Genomic DNA, 24022 nt, shown 5'->3' with positions numbered 1-24022 from the left:
AACAAAATGGCTCCCTGGCTCAGCACCTTCTCCACCCTCCCTACCCTCCCGGAGAAGTAGAAGCTACCTTCACACCCAAGATAATCCATCCCCCCTAAGGTTTTGGCAGCCAACCTTACTCCTCCCTCTGAAGCCAAAAGCCATCTCAAAGTAAGGCGAAGGGAAAGGAAACTTACCAATCCCCCACAGCAACATCAAAGCCTTAACCTAATCCCCAAGGCCAGCAATTCCCTCCCTGGGGGATCCCAGGCACGAGGACAGGCTCACCTAAGCAAACACTGGTCCAGTGGCAATTGCTCCTCACTTTCCAAGGTGATCAAATGGCACACTTGTCTACAAGAGAAAAAGAAGAATAGGTAAGGGATAGAGAGGAAGAAAAAGGCACAAAGGACACCAAAACAGAGAGGCTATGCGGTTCTCTCAGGATATCCTCCCTCCGAAGAGTTTACTGTTCCACTTCTCCAAACCACTGCGGTCTGGAAGACAACCAGATGAAGGCTTACTCAGAACAAAGCAGAGTTAAGACGACAGTACTGAGCATGGCCTCCAGAAAACATGTAACTGAAGAGCCAAGGGGTAACCTGGTACCACTCCCCTCACCACACTGTAAAAGCTTCAGGCGCATGTCGGCTCCAGCAGATCAGGTAAAAACTGCTGTGGGGCCCTTAGTCCTTCCGGGACATGCAAGCCAAGGCCATGAACATCGCAGCAGGGACTCACCTGTGATGCTGAAATCCGTGACACTTCTTGCCGCCCTGTGAGGTCAGATGAGGAGACGTTGGCAGGAGCTCCTCGGTGTAACCTCATGCTGACCTTCCGCTCCCTGTCCACTCTTGAGATTGCTCTGGGGGACGTGTTTCCTGCAGAGAAACGCGAGACAAGAACATCAGTCAATCATTTCAGTTTCCAGCCAGTAACAGGGGTGGCATCCTCCCCCAGCTCTCCCACCCTACTCACCGGACTGTTGGATTCGGGAGGTGGGGGTGGAGGCCATGGGCTCGGTGACATTGCGAAGACGGTTGGCAGTGGCTCCAGCAGGCGGGCCGGGGGGCAGCGCTCGCGTGGCTGATCCCCGGAGTTGCCCCATCCTCTCTTCTCGCTCGTGCTCTCGCCGCTCCCGATCCATATCCTCGGGGTTCCGGGCTGCTCCCTGAGGAGGAGAGAAACCCCCATGCCACGCATGGCTGTCAGGCAGGAGAGACAGAAACAGCCCCAGAGAGAAAACACACAGTGCTCCATCATGTCAAGAAAGCGGAGCTCCATCACCAAAACATGTTCTCCCCCCACCATCTTCCACTCCACCCAGAGAGGGCCTCATCCTCTTCCATGAAGAAAGCATATGGTACTACAGCTGTTATTGCAATTCACATCTGTGTCCCACCTACGAATATAGTTCTCTCCTGAAAAATTATCTCTACCTACCTATAGGTATAGATCTATCAACACACATGCTCCATCAGACATACTCACTAATACAACAGTAGTTATACCCCCCAGTTAGCACCACCAGACAACTCTGCCTCTTTTCACTCTACCTGGTCCCCTTTCTCAAACTGCTCACCAGAGGTAAGTACAAATGACAGGCAGTTTCCAACTTTCCTCCCCATCTCCATGATACGAATCAACCCCTGCCCCTCCAGCCCAGCCCTTTCCCCAAACACACTCACAAATTTAAGCATGTTCCAGTCAAAGACATAGTCGTAGGAGAAGCCTTGGCGATGGAAGAGGTTGCGGAAGAGCTGCCGCAGATACGAGTAGTCAGGTTTGTCGTCAAACCTCAGCGAGCGGCAAAAGTTGAGGTACGTTGAGAACTCAGCTGGAGGGAGCAGAGAACAGTTGGTTGTTAAACACCATCTAACCCCCCTGGTCCCACCACAGATCCGCCACAGCCTTTCAGCAGCAGTGTGCTGGACCAGGACAGCACAAACACAGAGCTGCGTAACAAAAACAGAGCCTGCCGGTTGCAGTGCTTTGGCCACCAAGACCACCCCATCCATATTTTTACCAGAGGAAATGCTCATGCATCTCTTTCTGGCTGCTTCTCCAAGCAAGAGGTAGCAAGTCACAGAGCCTGCTCAAGGAGAGTAAGAATGCAGGCCTAAAGAACAGGTGGAGGTAAGTTTCGGGAAGCTCAGCTCAGCTCAGAGGTCCTCCTAGTTCAGTAGCCTGTCTTAAGCAGTGGCCAGAAGTAGACAGCTACAGAGGAGAAAGATCGGGGCAAGCATGTCTGACACTTTCATTGACATTAGCCCAGCTTCCACCTACTTTCAGCTCAGGGAACTTCCTGATCTGGATGTGGTTTCTAATTATTTAGTAACCCTCAGTGGATCTCTCTTCCACGTAGTTGTCCAATCTCTCCTTGAACTCCTGTAAGCTTTAAGTATCCACAACATCTTCTGGGAAAGAGTTCCACAAGTCTACTGCTGGCTGTGTGAACAACCGCATTGTTTTGCTTTGAAGCTAGCAGGAACCAGCTTTGTTTCTCTTCCAATACAATAATTGGGGCCACCAAATAATCATCTCCCATCCAAACCTCTGGAGGCATAGCGAGAGTGTAGACTTCTATCATTTCTCTAATCACCTCTTTTCCAGGTTCCAGCAAACTCATTGCTTGTATAGAAATCACCTCAACTCTGATCACCCTTTTGGCCCTTTCCTGGACCTTTTTCTAGTTCTACCACATCCTTTCTGAAATAGTGGGATAGACCAGAGCTGCACAGCAGATGCAAGGTGCAAGTGGGCCATGGGTTTATGCACACTGTTTGGACTTCTTTTCTTTCCTAGTAATTCCTAACACCTGATCCACTTTCCTCAGTACCCACCAAGCGCAAAGTTGATGCTTTCACAGAACCATCTACTGGAACTGCAACAGCTCATTGGTGAGTGGCACTGGTCAGCTCAGAGCCTACTATTCTGCATATGACATGAGGACCAAGCCTACTCTCTCCTCTCACATAAATTACTCCATGTTTACCTACAAGGAACTGCATTTGCCACTTCACTGCCTGGTTATTTCTTGGATTCACCACAGTTGGCCCTCATCCTCATTACCTAGTAAAAACTCAGGATCGTCAGCACACCTTCTCACCTCACTGCCCACCCCCCTTCCAGACTGTTTCTGAGGTCCTAAAGATCCCTCTAGCACTCTCATGCCCTTAATAACACAAAGCTTGACTCTCCACAAAAACATGTTTCCCACTTCTGAACCAGAATTGTATCACCACCGGCTTCTTATCCTTCTCATCGCTGGTGTCAGCAGCACATCCTCGTCTGGGGGTAAATTGCCCTTCAGGACTCAATACGCCATGGAGTTTCAGCAGGAGAGCAAGCCATGCATCAGACAAGACAGCCATCAAGATCAGAGCACTTACAAGGGTACCCTTTGCAGAGCACCTCAATGGGCGTTGACATCTTTTTCTCGCTGATCCTCTCGTACTTTTGGCGCTTGGTGGCAGCCTTGAGGCCCTGCCAGGGCAGCGAGCCCAGGTTGAAATACATGAGCACGTAGCCCAGGCTCTCCAGGTCATCACGGCGACTTTGTTCTGTGAGAAGTTACAAAGGGGCAAGGAGTGAGTAGCAACCAAAACTGCTTTGGCAATCACACAGCTTTGGAGGTTAACAAGGAACAAAAGAAAAAAAACCCTCTCTCTTCTTTGGTAGATTTCTATGGATAGACAAACTTATAGAAGACATTCCAGTACAAATTCCTGTGGGGATGTTCATACTGCAAGAGTTAAAGCACTCCTCTCCCCATACAGCCCAACCCACTTCATAAATGAATAATTTCTCTGACTACCTCCTCACTTGGACAAGCCTTAATTCACACAAGAATTCAACAGCTCAAGAAGTGCTGCAGCAACACTGCCTACTTTGCTCCTCCCAGTCCCAGAGGAAGGGCACCTATACTTCTCCACCCAGAATGATACTTCACCCTGGGGTTTAGTCATGACAGAGGTAGTCACGGAAAGACAAAGCTAACAGAGGTAAGCCCAACACAACCCTTTCAAACACATCTTCTAATTAACCTGCTGATACTCTTTACACAGGGCAGAAATGAGGAACCAGCAACCCCTTCTTGAGGCAAACGACTTTGTTGATAGTTTAGAGAAGCCTAACATGTAGTACTGTGCAAAGATCCTTCTGGATTGGTGGCATTTTTCAAGCTGTGGAGGAAAGACGCATGAATACAGAGGTATACTTTGAACAAAAGGTTCCCCTCCAAATGAGGAATGACTGTGTAACTGGCATCACTACCAAATCTACTCAGAGCAAGGGTTGCCCTTAATATGCCATTGTAAAGGCCTGCTTTTAGACGCTTATTTACGAAACAAAAAAATTGCTTCCCGAACAAAAACATTCCACATTGAACTTGTTCTCTGGAATGGCCAAGCTATTTTAAGTTGCAAGTTAGCTCAAGATGGAGTTGATGCAGAGTCTCAGCAACTGAAAATGTTGACTGGTTAACTTGTGAAATTCCTCCCAGCTCCTCCAACATGCTTACAAATTAATCTATAAATTTTGCCAAGAAGCTCTTGCCCTTGTTCCCCTCCCAAATAAAATAAAATAAACACTTTGGAGAAAGTACTTTACATCTTGAGGAGAACAACTTACATAGATAACAGACCGGCAAAATATGGCTTGAGGGAAAGCACAGGGGTAGAGGAAAGGCTAAAGAGATTCGTCTATTAGATTAATTTACTACTACAGCACATTTTGCTGGATTCAGTGCCATGTCCTGGAAGATGCTGCAGATTATGTATTGGTCTGTGGGTTAATTCTCAGTATCAGTTACAGGCTACCACCTGCTCCATTCAAAGGCCAGTAGATTATTACAGCTACGCCTTACTCTGCTAGCTGAAACTGAACCCTGACGGAGTAGCTGTAGCAGGTCACAGATCTGGATGTCCAGATGTACCGACACAAGCTGTGGGTCACCATGGGCCTTTCTTCCTCCTGCATCTCTCTCATAACCTCCTAGTGTTTTTGAGAACTAGGGGGCTTGGCAAGTTAAAAATATTAGGGGAAAAAAATGCACTGTGGTTACAGAAGAAAAGGAGGGTCTCATCACTCCATAACTGAGAGGAGAGCGCCTTTGGGTCAAAGCACATGAAATGCCATAAAAATGCCATGTTCCAAGGCAGGAGTAGAGGAGAAAGCAGCCCTGCAGATCCCCAAAGTGTCTTACTTTCAGCATGCAGAAATAACAGCATTTTTTGACCTTGCTAACTTACTGCCTCAGGTTGCCCACTTTAAAGGGGCTAATACTTCCTAATCTTATCAGGCTGCTGCCAAAGATAACTACATGACTGGCTGGGAGATGTTTAGATGCTATGGAGGGAGTAGGGAAAAGAAACCCCCAGTTTTGCATTTGGCCTAAGGTTGGGATACATGTACTCTCAGAGGGCCGTGATTACACACTATGCATATCAAATAAATAAAACTAAACGATATTTGATAATGACCTACGTCCTGAGACAGGAGGCACGTGGAAATGGGAGTCAGAACGCACATCCAGGGCCTGAAAGCACAGGAGACAAGTGTAACCTCAATCCTGCATTTGCCAGCCCTTGACTTATCCATGCTGTAGCTTTAAAGCCTGTAACTGTGGGTTCCCTGTCTAGAGCATGGTGGTGCCCCTCAGAGGAGTAGGGAAAGGCAGGGCAGTAACCAAAGAAACCTACTGAACAAGCAAATCAGCCTTTTAGGAATAAATCGGGATCTTGCCTCTAAAATCTTGCTTGAACTCCACACTGCTTAGGGCAGGCTGGACCACACACCTCCACTTGCGTGGAGCACAGCAGCTTTGAGCACAGCCACTGACCCCATCCAGAACAGGAGACATTCTGTGAACATACACCTAGGCACAGTCCTAGTGATTTGTGGAAGGCCGGAATTAGAGACTTGAGGTTAGGGAGCCTGAAGTCAGTGCAGGATGCTACAAGCCCTTACCAGAGGCAGTGAGAGGGGTAACAAAAGCAAACTGGGCAGCTCACTAGTATCCATTACAGGCATGCAAACACAGCTTAACTTTGCCTTAACACAGCAATATGATCAAGGAAAAACAACTGCAAGCAAAACACCTAATTATTAAAATGGTAAATGATAAATGCCTGATTGCGTGGCATCCCTGATGTCCAATATCTCAGGTACGTGTGGTCATTGTAGCCCACTTAAACAACTTCCTTGAGATTCAAATCTATGACAAGCCTGAAGTACCAACATGATGGGTCACAGTTGTCAAGCTACCTCAAAACACTGTAGATGTCTTTCACCTCTAACCCTAACTACAAGATCCTGAATTAAACCTTGGATAATGGTGAAGAACAACAGTTCCTACATCCCATTTCTTTGTTTCATCTTCAGTTACTATTACACATTTCCAAATTTTTTTTTCCCCCCTGGCCTCATAAACCAACATCCTCAGGATACTAGGTAACATTAGACAGCAAAAGTGGAGTAGTTAATTAGAGTTAGGAAAAAAAAGAGTTCACCTCTACACACCAAAGAAACATTATTTAATATCACTACTTTCCACTTTTAGAAGCTTGACAATCATTGACTAACTCTTACAGCATCCCTGGGATGCAGGCAAAAAAAAAAAAAAATCTCACTTTACAGTTTGAAAAGAGAAACACAAGTAACATGAATGCACATCCAGAGCAAGTCAGTCCAGAAGCAGGATTACAGTCATGACCTGTGACACCACACCACACTTCCTCTCTCCATTTCATTTCAGCTTCTCAGCTCTCCTACAATACATGGGGGACTGCTACTTATAAGACACTTATCCTTTCCTCCCTCCCTCCCAAATCCCCTTCCAATAGAAAACATGAGGTTGCCTTCCCATGCAACCCAGCATGACCTCTCAAACCCAACCCACTCCGCAAGCAATCTCCTGCCAGTTCCCTCCCACACCCAGGGAGGTTCCCAGTCAGCCCACACCCTCATTCCCTTCCCAAAGCAGGGTCCTCAGAAGGAGAGGAGTCAGGGGTGAGTAGCAGGACAGTGAGTTACCTGGGGAAGACATGCTTGGGCAAAGACAGGAGACCAAGGACTGGTTGCCTTGGACACAAGGTTCATGACAAAACTTGTTTCTTTGCAGCCTAAAGTGTCTCCTGGTTTCCCAGCACAGTGCTTCCCTCCACCATGATCCTATCCAAAGTGATGCTGTTCCCATTCAGGACTCCCTAGAAATCAGCTGTCTTCACTGGAGTCCTCCCAGCTGCAAGCAGTCTTAACTGAGCAATGTTTTCCTGACTACATACTCAGATCTGATTTTGCACATGCTGGGACTACACTTCCCCTTTCCCTCCCCACCGTATGGCAACAGCCTTTAAAACCACACAAAATTCTGGAATGGATGACAGAGGGCAGGATGAGCAGAAGAACTTTATGATCTGCACAGCCTATGCCGAGATGCCATCTAAGACGTGTTTGGGGAGGAACCGCCCCCCACCCCCAGCCTCCTGTTATCCAGACAGAGCCCACCAGGCTTCTTCCAAGACTGTCTCCTGGGCACCCCTGGGCATCTATTTCAGACTTCACAAGCTCCAGAGGGTGCAAGGGACTCTCATCCCCAGAGCATGTGAAAATTGACTGGAATGCGTGAACCAAAGCCTGCACAGTCCAATGACTCCCTCAACAGCAAGTCTCCAGCTGTGGAAACCCTCCCCAATCTCGCCTCCTACTTTTTCCCCCGGTCACTGGGAAAAGAATGTGTTTCCTCCAGACATAGGAATGCCCAACTCTGAGCTTGCACATTCAAATAAAGGCATTTATTCATTTGCTATTCCCGTCACACGAATACCCCAGCACCTGGTTCCTTCCCTCTCCCTAAACCATGTTAATGTAACATTAAGACAGAGAATTTAGTCTCAAAAAAGTAAAAAAATTCAGAGTGACAGTTCCTATGGCAATGCTACTAACTCACAAACGTGTCTGTCATACAGCCTGTGGCAAGGTCTTGAGAAACAGGAACTCCAGCTGCAACCCTGACACCCCCATCCCCTTTCCTCCAGGCAAGTCATGTAACCTTTATGCCGTTCAGGGGAACTATCTGCAATGTGGAGATAATACACCCGAGACCTGTTGCGCAGAGTAACTCACACCCAGACTTTCCCGAAGCAAAGGGCATGAAGAGAACAACGGCTGTGCTTAGACCAATGGCATATGCAATTTGCCCTTGAATTAGTGTTCAGACATTGTTTGTTCATCCTGATACACAAGCCAAGCGCCAGTAGCAAAGGGCTAAGTTGGGGTGGGATGAATAATAAAGTCCTTCAAAAAAAAACCAAAAAAAACCCTACCCCACAACCAGACGTTTAGCCTCTCGTGATCAGTTCAGACAAAGCAGGCACACACAAAAGAATCGACAGACATAGTAGTGAGATTATTTTGTGCATGTCTCCTTATGGCAGTTACCATGGCTGTGGAAATCTTGACTGAGAACTCAATGGAGAGTCAGTTATATATAAGCAGGTCAAGCCAAAATACAGAAGACCAACTCGGAAAGCTCTACGAGAACTATTTTTACTACATGGTAGAGGTCAGGAGATCACAGCCCACTCTCAACACACAACACTCCCTATTTCGATATACATAAAGCATTTTCAGTCTACCATTATACAGTATTAAGCAAGGAAGACAGCGAGAAACTGCTTTATTTTCTGCAGGTCAAGCCTCAACTCCAGATTTCTGATAAACCATCTGCAAGAGGGGAGAATGGGAAGCTTTCCCTAGGAAGAATGAGGACATGAAATCCTGTGGAAGCTGTTAGTTTAAAAGGTTTGAGTTCCTTGCTCAGATTTTCAAATTCCCAGCTTATACATTTCAGAATAAGGTCTCCCAGAGATACAAACTGAGCTGCGACCACAGGAGCTACTTTCCTGGGTCTGCAGGCAGGGCAGCTTCAGTGTTTCTGCTCTTTGGATTTGCCACCCAGTAGCAGAACCAAGTCAGCCTGCTCAGAACGTATTGTAACTAAGAAACTCTCGCACTGTGAGCAAAGTTTAGCCCAAGCAGGGGAAAAAGGTCACACACCAGAGAGAAGTATCTTATCAGGAAATGGAAGAAAAAACTGCAAGAGGTTTTCCCCTCTGTTCCTCACAGCAACCAGGTGTTGTGCATCAGGGGCTCATTCCCAGGACAAGAGTCTGGGTGACTTCAGGAGGTTTAAGTGCAGTGGGTACTAACCTGCACAAGGTTTTTACAAAACCTGGGATGATGGCCATCATCAGTCTAAGACCTGTCTGAACTCTCAGCACTCCTTCCCAGCCTAGTTTTATCCTCACAGTACTAGCTATAGACACTAAGGGAAGAGCCCTACCTCCCTAAAGCTGCCTCAATCTCTCTCAGCGGTGAACGGGGCAGTGTGGTTCACAGACACACGTATATTTTGAAGGCCCATGACAGCCAATCCTCAATCACAAAATCTGGATGTCCAGGCAGTAGGAAGTCTCCTCTCATTTCTGCTTCTTGTACATTTCCAGCACATGGCTGTTCCTGTCCTCAGTGGTGGGTAACAGTAGTATCATCATATTGCAGTGGGCCTGTATCCTCCAGCTCTGACAGCTACAGAATAATCACTGATGAAGGCACTCGGGAGTCAACAAGAGAGGTTTCAATTGCACATACCCCTAAAGGCTCAGTGCCTATGAGTGTCTCCTTTACATATCTAATCGGCCTGCAAAAATTGTGCAAGGCAGAGTTAGTAGCAGTAAAGTCAGAGAGGTCACAGCCTTGCTGCAGAAATAGGGCACCACTGTACTAAGCAGCACACAAACACATACCAGTAGACAATTCAGGAGCTCAGAGTGCCACGAAAGGCAGGTGAGGTAACACAGGCATAACAGTTAAGTTATTTACCCGCCATCTCAACACAGGTCAGCAGCAGAGCCAGGCACAGAACCCAACCCCATCCTTCTCAGGACACACTACCTCCCCTGGAAAGACCCACCAAGGGGCAACAGCAGGCTCACCGATTCCCAGGTGGGTGTTGATAGAGGCATAACGGGCTGTGCCAGTCAGATTCTTGTTTTCCCGGTAAGGGATGTGCTGGTGGGTCCGGGCATCTCGGTACTTCTTGGCCAAACCAAAATCAATGATGTATACTAGGTTCCCTTTTTTGCCAAGGCCCATAAGGAAGTTGTCTGGCTTCACATCCCGGTGGATGAAGTTCTTGGAATGAATGTACTCAATACGGCTGATCTGGAGGAGGGGAATAAATAAATAGAGACAAGCGAGAAGGTAACTTATCATAACTGCATCTGTTAAAAAAAGTACCCTGTCCAGGGTACTTTTACACTGGCCTGTCAAAGCAGGGAAAATGACATTTTGCAGAGAGTATCAGAGATGACAGCCAAGGAAAAAGACACCCTCTGGAGGCAGAAGAATCTGGAGATGAAGAATGGAGATGAAATTCAACCCTGTGCACCAGCTCAGTCCTCCATCTGGGGAGGTCACCATTAGCACCACAAGGAAGGATGAGAAGCAAGTTCGTACGGACTAAAACTTTGAGCTTCAGTACTGACACAAGTCAACTTTCAAACTTAGCCAGGCTGGGAAAGGAGAGGGTCCAGAACAGCTAAGGGTCTTAAACCCAGGGCACAGACAGCTGAGTCGAGATAGGTAGCGATGCCAGTCATTCATCACACATGCAAAAGCATCTATGCACGCAATGCTAACACAGGGTGAGCAGCAGGGGAAGGAAGGAGGGATGTAGATCAAGAAAAGCCAGCAGTACCTAGGTTCCAGGCCCCCAGCTTCATGAAGAAATAGAAACCTGGCAGCCACTTGCTGCTGAACAAAAAAGCCTGGGATATAGCAGTTCTTGAGCAGAGGGGATGGGAGGGGGAGGGGGAAAGAAAAAAAAAAAAAGGGCATGGAAAAGGAGAGTAGGCACAAACACTTCAGAGGAAACTCACCATCTGGTCTGCCAGGAGCAGAACTGTCTTGAGACTAAATTTGCGGGAACAGAAGTTGAAGAGATCTTCCAGGCTGGGCCCCAAGAGCTCCATCACCATCACATTATAGTCCCCCTCTGCTCCACACCACTTAATGGAGGGGATACCCACTGGGGAAAGAGAAAGATTAAGCCCACGGAACAGAGGAAAACTGCTGCATCCCCTGCTACGAAGATCATGTGTAACACCAAACCATTTCCTTTCTAAGGCCCTCCAGAATAATTTCCTTCTTCAACCACTCCCCCGGCCCCATCCTTTCCTCCCCATCTCACCTCCTCCCTGCATCATCTTGTAGAATTTGCTTTCAATGTGGAGCTGGGGATGCTTGGTTTTGACACATTCCAGTTTGATGGCCACCTCTTCACCAGTCGCAATATTGGCTCCTGCATAGAAATGAGGGTGAAATGAAGATTGTGCAAGCTTCCACTGAAGCTAAACACTTTTAACAAGGCCTGTACAGATGCCAAAACCTTAAGATTTGCCCTGAAATTTATTCTCTGTGACAGAAGTGAGATTCAGCCACTTCGACTTCATACAGAGTTTCCAGCACTGCCATTTGCACAGGCAAGCCCAGAGGAAGGCACATGAATAGGAAACCAGCTCTGATCCTGCAGCCAGGCTAGAACAACAGTCCTACAATGTGTTAACTGCCTCGTTATCTCAAAAAGTGCCAGACTTTGAGAGGTCAATCCATATGTATCAGCAGTACCTAAACTGAGTGGAAGTTTTAGCTGTCCCTGATCATATACCTAGCCCCTGAACCCAAGCCAGCCCCCCAGGCAGTGATACGGAGTACCTCTTCCAGAGCAAAATTACTGGTTACCTCAGGTGCATCGTTTCACCAGAGCCAATTAGTTCAGGAGGAGACATTGCTAACATTCCCAGCTACCTCTGGTTTCTCCACAGCCCTGACCTGCTCAATACAGACAATTCCCAAATCTCCAGCTTCTCCCTCTCCTGAGGGCTTTAATAATACCTTTATCTTTTGCCAACACAGAAACATTTGCTAAATTAGAAGCGTGAAGAAATAAACTGAATCCGGTACTGAATTAAGCTACTCAGACGCCTTTGTTGAAGGTATTGCTAGATAGTTTGCGATGACACAAAACCACCACCCCACGCGCTTCTTTCTGAAAAGAACTGAGCTGCCAGCCACGAAAGGCAGCACTCTGATCCCAAAGTGCACTGTCAATGGAAGAACAGGCTGGTGTTTCTCTCATACTAGCTGAGAGGATTCCAGATGTTTCACGTCATCCTAAAATGGAAAGAATGAAGATCTGTACACAGGTCACGGGAATGACACTCAAGACTTGCTTCTCTCTCTCCCCGTCACACACACAGCCAAGCCCTTGCTCATATCCAGAACTATTAAAAGTTGCACTCAAACACAAATCAGAGAGCAGCTCTGATCATAAGCAGCTTATGAACACTGTCATAAAATACACTACTCCAGAACATGCATGACAAACATGAGCTGAGTCAAAGGTGATGTTTCGTTAATAACCCATAGCTAGTTTTGGTAGGTCTGGCTAATTCGTGCCTCCTGATCCCTGTGATAAGACTTTCAGAGTCCACAAGGACAGCTGCAGATAGATCTCTCCGTCCATGCTCTTTCACACACTGCCTCCAGGGCCAGGGACCAAAGAGAAAAAGGAAATATTCACACAACTGGATCCCATCTTCCTATGGATCCTAAGGAGATCCATCTTCTGTTGAAGAGTTCTGGCTTGTACACAAAGTTAGCCAAGAGCTGCCTGCTAGCAAAAAGACGTCATCTAGATACTACAGCATCAGGTTGAGACAGACAAGCTGCTAGGAATTTGTAGAGAGGAACAAAAACTATCAGGGCCTAAAGGGATTGATTTACTAAGAAAGATTAAAAGAGCTAAATATGTAACATAGACAAGAGATACAACCAAGAAGGGTGGGGAGGAAAAATGGGACATGACAACAGTCTGCAAATATTTGAAGGCTGTAAACACTAAGGATGGAGAGGAATTATTTAGGGTGCTCTGAGGGAGGGGCAGGAGGAGCAATGGGATGAATTTAATAAGGGTTTTTACTCAAGAGCCAGGAAAAGGGAAAGGGAAAAAGCCATCCCGAGAGCTAAAGCCGTTTGTCCAATGGTTACTTTTGGAAAGATGCTAACATTTTGCACTTAAAAACTGCTGGCCAGCAAAGCAAGTCTGTACATTCCCTTCACTCTACTACAGGACCATTCTTATGAGCATCAGGAGTGCAAGGAGGAAAAGAGCAGGAAAAGGGGCTCAGATCACCATAAGAATGTGGCCCTGGACTAGTATCTACCTTTTAAATTAGTGTTCAGTCACTGGCCCTCATTCAGCATGGAAGCACCCAGGACATCCAAATAGATAAGCGTGCTTCCTTCCCGTCTCTCTTTCCCCTGCCTTTGTGAAGACTTTCCTCCAAATGCTCTGCAGCAGCTCCCTTGTCTGTTCCCTGGGGGAATTTTTCCCTCTCCTAGTCCATCTGCTGACACACAGGCAATGATAAGTCTTGCTGACTTTTGGCAGCAGTAGCATTAGCATTTTGAATGAACCCTACTCCCCGAAGTTGAACAGTGGAAAGATTAACGAGTTCACATCTCCACATTACCCTGTGTGTTTACGAAGATGACAATGCATCCATCTACTAGGCTGTCTGCAGGTGGGGAGGGTTATCTGTGAGTAAGTAAAGCAGGAAAAGGGAAAGGAGGGGTAAGCATCAAGAAAACTTAGATTCTGCAAAATGTGAATATGCCATTCAAATTATCAACATGGCCTTCAGCCCCATACTCTCCATAGCCCAAACATAGGTGGTAAGTCTCTTAGGAAAAGAGGAAACAAACCTGTGGCCTGGAACAGCAAAAGTAGGACCAGTGGACCTAATGAGGAGCTATTCTTTGCTGAGGGGGTCACCAACTGAACACTTCAGGCTCGCCCCCTCCCCAAACCCCCATATGTCTTCAGGTTGCCCCCTCTACCATTTTTTGGCTAGAGATCTACCCAGACTGAGATCACCACAAGCGAGAAGGGAATTCAAGGGCAGGAGTCTCTCTGATCCTTTGTTCCACGCTTTAACCACCATCTTTTTTAAAGACACAAGTACAAAAGCAACAGTTCTCCGCTCCCTCTCCAGACTGGAAAGCACCATGTTTCAGACAAACGCAGCAGAGCCTGCCTAGCTTCAGCCACTTGAGAGACGTATGTAGGATTGGGGATAATTCCTAACATCCACCCCCAGTCTCGCTCCGCTGTGGGGGCTGCACAAATTCAACTCATTCATCACAAGCCATTTGAAACAGGGCCCCGGGGACAGAGAATGTCACCGGCTAAACAGGATCTTTTCGGAGTGAAAGCCTTACTGCATGCCTGATACAATAAACACCGCCCTCCCTGTGCATCGAGCAAGACAACAGGCACATCCCCCTGCTCCCCCCACTGCCCGCTCCCCTCTGGCCAGCTTGGTGTGGGAAGAATGGAGGGCTGGGAACAGACGGAAGAAGTCAGATAGGGCGAGAGAGAGTTAACAGGCCAGGAAACAAAGGGAAGGCACTCCCCTCCCAGCAAGGGAGGAGCCTGCCACCAGGAACTGTCCCCAGCCAGCGCAGGTCCCAGCATGCTTTGTCTGCCCCAGCATCCCCAGTTCCTCTCCACCGCCAATGTCCCCTCCAGTGCATCCCAGCCCCAACGATTCCTACCACGTCCACCAACCCTGCCCTGCCCCTCGGCCAACACCTCTGGCAAAGCCCCTCTCCTCTGACGTCCCAAAGGTCTCGACAATTCCTCTGCAAACTGGGTTTTGCTCTTCTGAGTGAGCATTTTTAGAGGCAAACGGGGTAGCCAAGGCCCAGGGCAGCTGGATCTCATTTCCCACCCTGCTGAGCCAATGCTGGGGGAATCCCCCCATAGCACATCTATCCCCCAAGGTAAAGCACAGAAGAAAGGCATTGTGCTTTAAGTACCAGCCGAGGATTAACAGGAGTCCATCCTTTGTGTGTGCCCATGTGGAAATTCAAGTTTCCTTCTGACAGAAAACCCACAAGCAAATCCCAAAGAGCACAGCACACAGCACCCATTGGTCAAAGAGAGGGTGAAGGCACTAACACCCTGAGAGGGAGAAGCTGGGAACAAACCATATAGCCCATGCTCGCCTTCAGAGACAGTCAGGGCTTGTCTGTCTCTGCTCCGTCTCCACACCATTATCAAGAGAGAGAACTGCGAGGTGAATCTGGTGCAGGAGAGAAGTCGTCATGAATGAGTCCCTCTGTCTGCAGAACAGACCGTGAGAGCACAGCATGAGCACAAGCATCTTCCAGACGCACCACCAGAGACTACATGCCTGATCCCTCCAGGCTGGGGAGTCACCCAGGCTCCAAGAAGTCTCGCTATCACTGCTTCAAAACACGCTGGCTTGCACCTCAATGAACATCACAAGGGCTTTAATACTGCATTCAAGTAACTTGGTTGAACTCAGCAGTTGGAGGCATCCCGCTGTGCTCACCACACTAGGGCACTGAGGCTTCCTCTGTCTCTCACGTTGTTTGGTTATGGGCAAGGTGGGCACAACCCTTCACCAGAGCCTGTGTTTTCCATGCCCGCTTTGCACAGGTAGATGACCTCTTATGTGGTGCAGGGGCCTTGCCATTCAGTACCTCCCTTCTTTCTCCACGTGCTTCCCAGATGTTTTGCAAGATCCTGACAGCTTCTACTGTCCTAGAGAGGGTCTGGAAGGCTTCAAGCCCTAGCATAGGTGGAAAATGCTGTGTCTGGGCTATCACCCCTCAATCCCTAGCACCTGGGAATTGAAAGCACTGTCACCCCAGACACTGGAGGGCCACAGAGGAGTGACATATAGGAGTAGGCTGCAGTGAAAGCAGCACATGGTGGAATTGGGATCCCAGATCCATCATTTATCATCTTTGTTCGTGCTCTGGATAAAGGTGGCAACAAAGCCTGTTACTGATGATTCCCACAGGATACTTAATCAAGAGAGGCTGCCAACACCAATCAAGAAAGAATAATAAAGCAAGAGGGAACTGGAGATAAAAGCCAGAGGTAGAAAACAGAAGGTGATTTACAAACACGGGAAAAAGTAATCTGAACTAGAGGTATTCAACAAAAGGAACTCAGGGCGGGATGGGAGGATGTTGCAGAACCTAAAAGAGATCTCCTACAATACAGCTGACAGTGCACTAAGGCCAACTCTGCAACTTGATACAGTGTTGGTGATGGGGGAAGCCAAGGAGATCCAAAGCAGTCTATGCAGAGGCATCACATTACAGATGACTCAAGGGTAGCCCTTTGCTGCCCAGCACTGGAAATGCCACACCTCGAATGCTGTGTAGGCTCCAAGCTGCTCAGCAGATGGACAAACTGGGAAAAACTGAAGGAGCAGCAAGAGTGAGGAGTGGTGGATGTACTGGGAAGCAAAACAGAACTCAACTGAGCAACTTAACAGTCAAGGAGCATATGATGACCATCTGTAAGTACCCAAAGGGTGCAAACACCAAGAACGGGCACGGCAATCATTCTGCTGGCCTGCAGGACTACAGCTAAACAGGTAGTGGTGAGAACCAGACGACAGGTAAAGCCACACAAGCTCTCAAGGAGGGATCGATCAGGCTACTGGGTAGTCTCACCACTCCAGCCCCACATGGTTTGAGCCAATAAAAACATCAGCAGGCAAAGCCATAGGTAAACATATCTACACATCAGCATGCTGGCTTGGAAGAACTTTTCCCCAGGTGACCTGCTGTGGTAACAGGAAACCCAGCGTCTCATGGGCTCTCTCCATTGAGCTCCCAGCTCAGGTCATTCCAGACATTAACTCTAAATCCCATTACAGATCTAACAGATCTAGGCCCCAGGACTTTAACCAGGCCAGCCTCACTGACCTGTTTTACATCTCCTGGTCTCAGACCCCTCTCTCACAGGTGCTGGACAACCTCTTCCATTACCAATCTTCCCAAAACTTTACTCCTTCTACCCTGAAGCAACAGCAGTCTCCTCCCTTTCCACCACCCACTCTTTACAGAGTTTATACCCACACACACCCAAGCTCAAGAAAAGGAAGCGAGAGAGCTGGAGTAGGGTGTATGACAAATATGCCCTGAATAGTCCAAATCTAAATCAGTCTGATCAAACACCACTGTCTCTCCAACACCTGCAAGGCAAAACTGAGCTCATCCCACTTTCTTTGCCATCAGAAGACCAGCAGCAACTAGCAGTATTCCTTGAAGCTCTTTTTCTCTCCACCACCTCCAACTTTACCTGGTGCCCACAAATATCAACAGGCAAGAAAAACAATCCCAAAACAATGACACAGTTGAGAAAAACAACCGTGCAAGTGGAAGGACAGAGACTCACACTCACCTAGGTAAATGTCTCCAAACGAACCACTGCCAATCTTTCTGCCCAGCCGGTATTTGTTCCCCACTCGAAGCTCCATGGTTCAGTCGTGCTGAGAAAAGAAGCACAGAAAGCATAGCGTCAGAGCAGAAACAGGAAGTGAATCATGTAAGGCTACAGAAGAGATCTTGCCACTTCACCCAGAGGCTGGGTACAGTTTTTCATCTTGAAATACCTCACTTTCTACATGGCCTCTATCACCTCTCCTGACCTCCTGGATGTCCAGAGACAGCATGAGCTAGAAATGCTGCAGGAACATGACCCTTTCAAGCATGTTTTCCACATTCCCATTATGGGAATGAAGAAGGATTGAATCTCTTGCCCACCATTCTGGCAGAGACTGGGAGGGGGCAGGAAATCCCTCCTAAGAAGGTTTCAGTGGGTGATCACTTCACACTACTGTGAAGAGAGATGGTACTGCTCCTTGTAACCTACAGTACCTGGCACCAGGACAGTGGTAACCTCGTGAGACACCAGAAGGGACGGGCATAATAAACCCTATGAGAAGGAGCATTCTCTGTCCCAGCCCTAGACCAGCATCTCGGTGGTGGCAAAGCACAGGACCCAAGGGCTGCAAGAGACAGACAGACTGCCAGAAGCAAGCGACTCCATCACCCCTAGGCGGGGGCTGGCACAGGGGACAGGGAGGAGACATCTCGCTGAACTGAACCCTGGGAGGCGAGCACTGACTAGGAACACCATTTGCTTATCTCCACACACTTCTGCTGATGGGATCACAGCCTCCCTCGGTCTACCTGAGCCTCTCTGTCTCTCTTGCCTACCCAGCTGTGCCAGCTGTTTGTTTTTAGCAGCTCGGGCCTTTCCTAATCCCTTTACCTGAGGTGATTAGCTAACCCTTTGACCTGCTATACCCCATTGACATGCCCAGGCTTAGCCTACTCACCTTCCACAGAAAACCAACTAGGTGGAAGGACCACGGCCACAGAGTTCGTTCTCCCTGCCAACCTCAACTTTTGCTGCAAACATCTCAGCCAAATACAGTTCCAGCAGTTCCCCCCTTAACAGCCCCTTTACCCTCACCCCTTCCACGGCCACCAACTTATTCTAGGAACGGCGGCTCTTCCTGAGACAGCCAACATGGCTCCTTTTAGAGGGATTTGCCACACTCCTAATTTATGCAATGCCACATTATTAGCATACAAAATGCAGACACAGAGCCTGTTGGGGACAGGAAAGGTGAGGAATGATTCATGTTTTCACAAGTAGGTGAGAGGAACTTTCCCTTGCTGGAGCTCAGTGGGAAGGAAGCATCACTGAAGGAAAGAAGGGAGGAATGGCCTTGTGAGACACAAGCACAAAAAAAATAATCCCAGCTACAGGATTCTGAGCATACTATAAACCCAGAGCTGCTTCTCCTGCCCCAGGAGATGGGATTACAGAAAGAGGAATGGACGGGCTGCAGAGACATACAGGGGAATAATCCTATCAAGGCATTCAGGGGATGTTGTGAACCCTGAAAGTAGAGCTCCAGTCACCAGAAACCACACACAAAACACTTAGAGGTGGAGTCCCCTCACCTAGTATTTACTTATGCATGTGGGTTTCTGTGTGTCTAAAGTCTACAAAACCCTGTGGCTATTTCTGACTTTCTTACTACAAGGAATGTAGGCAGAGCCTTGGGAACCGAACCAGGAGGCAGGCGTACCTGGGTGAGGGCACAGCAAACAGACATGATTTTTATCCGCTGCCTGCTGTTCTGTATAACCATATTAACATACATCTGACTTGCTTACACTCCTACTCCAATAAACGATCAAAGGTCTGTGTCCCCAGGAACCCGTCACACCACCGTCAAGAAGACAGCTCTCAAACCTCCTTCCTTCATGGCCGAGTTTGCCCAGGCCTGCTAACCTTGAGCGCTTCCACTCGCGTCCAACTCCCAGCCACGACAAGCACAGCCGAGCAAGCTGCAGAGGCTGGGCAATAGGTCCCGGCGGGGTTCCTTCTGCACCAGGGCACAGCAGTTACTGCTCTGCAACACCACAGTCGCAAGCCTAAATTTGGTCCCACCCTTCTGGGACAGGCAGGAGCCAGGTTAAGAAGGGTTTCTCGCACAACTAGGCAGCAGCCCTTCTAGCTGATTAAGCAACAGGCTCCAAAGGGGAATCTAAAAAATGCTCCGGGGTGAGGGGGTGGAAGCGGGAAGCAGGATAATGGAGTGAAAAATCACGGTCTCGCACAGCTGTCATTTTGCCTTATCTCCCCCCCAACACACACACACAAGTGTGCTTAGAAAACCTGGGTGGAGGATAGCCAGAGAGCAACAGCCTGGATTCATGGTAAGGGGAGCAGGCAGGACACACACACACATCCCACCCCCCAACAACTGCTCCAGGAGTTCAAACATCTACCACATTTGCTGCTACTTCACACACGTACCCCCACCATCTACAGCTTCCGCCCTTATCATCTGATCTTCAAGTCTACTATTACAAGGAGAAGAAATTTTTACATATAAAATGTATATTATTATATATGAAATGTGTATTACTCTCTATATATTATTTACACATATAAAATTCAAAAAGACATCCCTCCCTCTCACCGCCCCAGCAGGCTTAGCCCCCCCTGCCCTGCCACCCTTCCTGCGCTCTCCAGCGTTCCCAGGGGCTGTAGGGCAATCATTTAGTTAAACCATTTAGTTTTCCATAAGGGATTAACACACATACAACCTCAAAGCAAGCGTGTGCTCTTCATGAGCGTTTGCATACGTGAATATCCAACATTACACAGACACCTACAATATACTACTCAGCCTCAAAAAAAAAAAAAATACTATCCAGCCGCCAGCGCTGCTTCCCCACACACACCATTTTGCACCAATCCCCTTTTATATAATATAAAATACCCATGTACAGGCACAAAGGCCATTATATAAACACACGATAGAGTTGATCTCGCTTCTCTGTGCCAGCACCGATGGCGACCAAAGACGCAGGGACCATCTCGGGGGGAACAGGAGCACCACCTCGGCCCCACCTGAGGGGGTCGGGAGTGAGAAGATGCCCTGGCTAGCAAAGGCCACGCAAAACCAAACCCACGGCTCCATAATGGAGGCTGCCGAGCCCAGCACCGCTCCGGTTTTCTGTGGAAGTGTGGGGAGCGGGGGCTGCTTTGCCCATAGACCATAAAGGCTTTACATGGCTTTTGAGTGTGTGCGTGTGTGTGAATAAAGGAAGAGGCTGGTAAAACAATAATTTGAACTGGCTTAAAAATGGGAAGGAAAACGAGAAAAATTACATTTTGATTGAAATGCAAAACATCGACCCCCCCCAGACCCTTTCACACTTACAAAAAGGAGAGCAGAAATAAGATGGGGGGGAGAGAAACCGCACGTACAGAGCATTTGGACTACATTTGAGGAAGAAATAGCCACAACAGGAAAACGGGGGGGAACAAAAAAATAATAAGAAATATGTCCCTTACACCCCCACCCCCTACAGGCAAAACACTACGCGAAGACAGCCTTACCCGGGCTGTTATTTTTCCGGGTAGGTAACAAAAAGCAGCCACCCCCGGGAACGGCGCTGAACTTCTCCTCGTCCCCCCCCGCTCCCGGCCGCGGACCCCCGCCCCCACCGCCCCCCACCCCGCACAAAAGGGAACACCGAGCCCCCCACACACCCCCAAACACAGACCCCCGAAAGAGGTGATGAGGGGGCTGGGGAGGGAGACAAGGAACATCAGCGAGCGGGAGGGGTGGGGGTTAAATCACCCGGGGCGGCCCCCGCGGGGACCCCCGCAGCCCCCGCTGAGAAGGGCACGGCACCCCTCCCCGCTCGCCCCGGCCCCGCCGGCAGGCAGGGCCCCGGCAGGGGAGAAGACGAAAAGGGGACCCCCCCAAAATCCGCCGCCGCCGGAGGGGCGACCCCTCCCCGCGCCCCCACAAAGGGGCTTTTGTCCCCCACTGCCCCCCCGGCCCGGCGCATCGCGCCCTGCCCTCCCCTCCCCCGCCCCCTCCCCCTCCCTCCGCGCACACAAAGAGCCGGAGGGGCCGCCTTTCCCCCGGGGTTTGCGCCCCAAGATGGAGGCGGGCGCCCCCCATACCCACCCTGGCGGGAAGGGGGCCGTGTGGGGCTGCTGCTCCGCCGGCTGTCAGGGGGCCAGGCGGCCGCGGCGGGAAGGATGACGGAGGATTGGGGAGGGCTGGTGGCGGCCGTGCCCGGCGCGTCCCTCCTTCGCTCGGCTCGGCTCAGCGCGGCGCGGCGCTGCCTGCCGCCTCCCGCCCGCTCGCCGTCCCCTCCAGCCGGCGTGTGCTCGGCACAGCCCGGCGCTCACCCAGTTTCCATTGAGCCCCGGAGCCAAACCCACTGATGTCACCCAGCGCAGCCCCGGCCCTCCTCCTCCTCCTCCTCCTTCTCCTCCTCCTCCTCCGCCCGCCGTTAAAGGCGCAACCGCCCGCCGCCGTTCCCGCTGCCCTCCCGCCCGGCCTCCCCCCTCAGACCCGGCGAGAGGGAGGCCTACCCCGCTGCACACGCGGGAGCTTGCGGGACGTTTGCCCTCAGCGGCCGCCGGGCTCCCCGCTGAAGGTTTCTCCTCAGCGGGACGCTGCGGGGGGGAGTGGGGCAACAGCCCACCCGTGGCACCCCACTGTGGTGGGGGGCAGTGGGGCAGCCCCAATATGGCGCCATTGCTGCCACAGCAAGGTCATCAGCCCTCAGCCCCGCTTGGGGATCCTCACACAAGGGCGCCGGGTCCCATCGCAATGGCAGCGGATGCCAAGCGGGGGTCCAGCGGGAAGGCCCATGAGGCGTCAGAGCCACCCGAACCCCACAGAGAGGGTCAGGGCTCCTCGGCTCCTGCCCCCCAGGAGCAGTGGGCACCCTTTGGGTGAACCACCTGCAAATCCACACGAATGTCGGTGTGCACGCATAAACCGTAATGCGGACGGACAAAGGTCAACGGGGCACCCACCAGCAGATAGGTGCAAAGCCAGGGGTACCCCCCAGACCCCGGGGTGTTCGGGGGCCAGGTGGCCACCATGCGCTGCAGTGAGCCCCGGAGCAGCTCAGAAAGAGCCAGCTGAGTCAGGAGGAGGCAGCCAGGGTGTATGGGACCCGCATGGGGATGCAGGAGCAGAGCCCAGGCTGGGGAAGTGTTTGGGGGCTCCTGGGAGGCGGGAGGTTGGGGCCGGATGGGCAAAGGAGGAGAGAAGGCCGTTGTGAGCTCTGGGAGCAGGAGTGCGGGGGGAGGCTGGAGGCCAGCGTAGGGTGGGAGGGAAGGGAACAGCAGTAGGTCCTGTGGGGCAAGAGCCAGACGCTGCCAAGCTTCACAGGCACCAGGATGCCTCGTTAGGGAGGAGCTGCTTTGGCACAGTCGTCGCAAGTCAAGAACTGCAGTTCCTGCAGTCGAGCTAAGGGTGGAGGAGATAATTGTGATGGGGGAGAGCTCAAGAGCTCCCATACCAGGCCAGCCCATAGACGCATCTAGGCCAGGACCCCCACGTCAACTTCCAAATACGCAACGTAAGCACAGTCTGTTGTCACCAAGAGGCCCACGTTGCAGCCCTGCCGGCATTGTGTGGTGCAGAAAGCAGTCGTTCCTTCACGTCATACCAAGATGGTGGGCCACAATGCTCTGAATCCCGCTGCCAGTCAGTGCCCACACCAAGCTGATGGACTATTGAGACCTGGGAATAGTTCCTGTGTTATGCAACACAGGAACTTTGGGAAACAGCCCTGTTTCCCTCTGTCACTGCCAGGCCAATTTTATCACAGAACTTTGTCTCCATTCCGAGAAGTTAAAATTTAATTGAGTTTTTCATAGTAATGACATTTCCTTACACATGCTCCATTGAACCTCTGTAGTTTCACAGCTTACATAACAGCGAACAGATGGGAAGGTAGGTAATAAAGTACGCAGCCGCTGCCGAATCCAGCCGAGGGCTTGCCCTCCTACCCTGGGTGGGTGCACATCAGCCGAGAGGAATTTGCTGGAGCCCAACACCGCTCACAACTTTGCTGCAAGTGGCAGGCCCGTACAGGCACTGAATGAGGTGGGCTCTGCCAGAGACAGCTCCTGGAAGGATGGATCCGAATCAGATCCCAGGAGAGTCGGCTCTCAGCGTGGCCGGTGGGAGCAGAGTTTGGGGTGACGCTGCCTGGCAAGCGGGTGTAGGATCTGGGGGGACGGTGGCCACGCCAGCTCTCCCCCTGTTGCTGGTTGAGGCGGCAGGAGGGAATTTGAAGAAATCCCAAATGTAGACACAGCCCTTGGGGATGAAATTGGAATGTGTGTACGGACACTTCAGCTACCTTTATTTTAATCATTTAGGGCTTAAAATAAGAACTCTTTAATTAGAAACATTCCCTTAATTGAATTGTAATCAAGCTTTTAGTGCTGTTAGCCTGGCTAACCATGTGATCTAATAACACCCACCTTCTTCTCTCCAAGCATTGCCTAGTTACACCTCTTCTTATGGAGTGATTTATGTTACGGAGCCTGGGCCAGGGGCCGCTGGTTTTGGCTATGTGTGTAGCAGCCAGAACCGTGCGGACCCTGTCTCCATCAGGACTATTAGTGCTCCAGCGGTACAGCAGGTAGCTTCTGCCCCAGTGTCTAAAAAAGGTAGGTGTTATATCAGGACCCTGACTGGAGAGAGGTTGGGGCTGGGTTGGGAAGGGAAGAAAT

The 24022-nt window shown here is 50.0% G+C and overlaps 1 protein-coding gene across 1 annotated transcript; it reads right to left on the bottom strand.

The window, feature by feature from the left end:
- Window positions 1-267: 267 nt before the first annotated feature.
- CSNK1E (casein kinase 1 epsilon) lies at window positions 268-21698 on the bottom strand. Its single transcript, XM_072869248.1, has 10 exons — window positions 21444-21698; window positions 17336-17423; window positions 11234-11344; window positions 10923-11071; window positions 9978-10206; window positions 3372-3542; window positions 1668-1816; window positions 958-1150; window positions 721-860; window positions 268-333 (listed from the first exon to the last, which is right to left on the bottom strand). Exons 2-10 carry the CDS (start codon window positions 17409-17411, stop codon window positions 301-303), a joined length of 1251 nt encoding a protein of 416 aa, XP_072725349.1. The 5' UTR covers window positions 17412-17423; window positions 21444-21698; the 3' UTR covers window positions 268-300.
- Window positions 21699-24022: the final 2324 nt, after the last annotated feature.

This window comes from Ciconia boyciana, chromosome 1, assembly GCF_034638445.1.
Source record: "Ciconia boyciana chromosome 1, ASM3463844v1, whole genome shotgun sequence".
Taxonomy (NCBI): domain Eukaryota; kingdom Metazoa; phylum Chordata; class Aves; order Ciconiiformes; family Ciconiidae; genus Ciconia; species Ciconia boyciana.
Note: the sequence above shows the minus strand (reverse complement) of the source record. Positions and strands in the feature narration are given on the sequence as shown.

What these genes read in the sequence shown, in the direction of transcription:
- CSNK1E (XM_072869248.1), bottom strand. Translation starts at nt 17,411, where the DNA reads ATGGAGCTTCGAGTGGGGAACAAATACCGGCTGGGCAGAAAGATTGGC. An exon ending in GTTTGGAGACATTTACCTAG is followed by an intron (nt 11,345 to 17,335) that starts GTGAGTGTGAGT and finishes ATTTCTATGCAG; the next exon opens with GAGCCAATATTGCGACTGGT. An exon ending in GCTCTGCAAAGGGTACCCTT is followed by an intron (nt 1,817 to 3,371) that starts GTAAGTGCTCTG and finishes TGCTCCCTCCAG; the next exon opens with CTGAGTTCTCAACGTACCTC.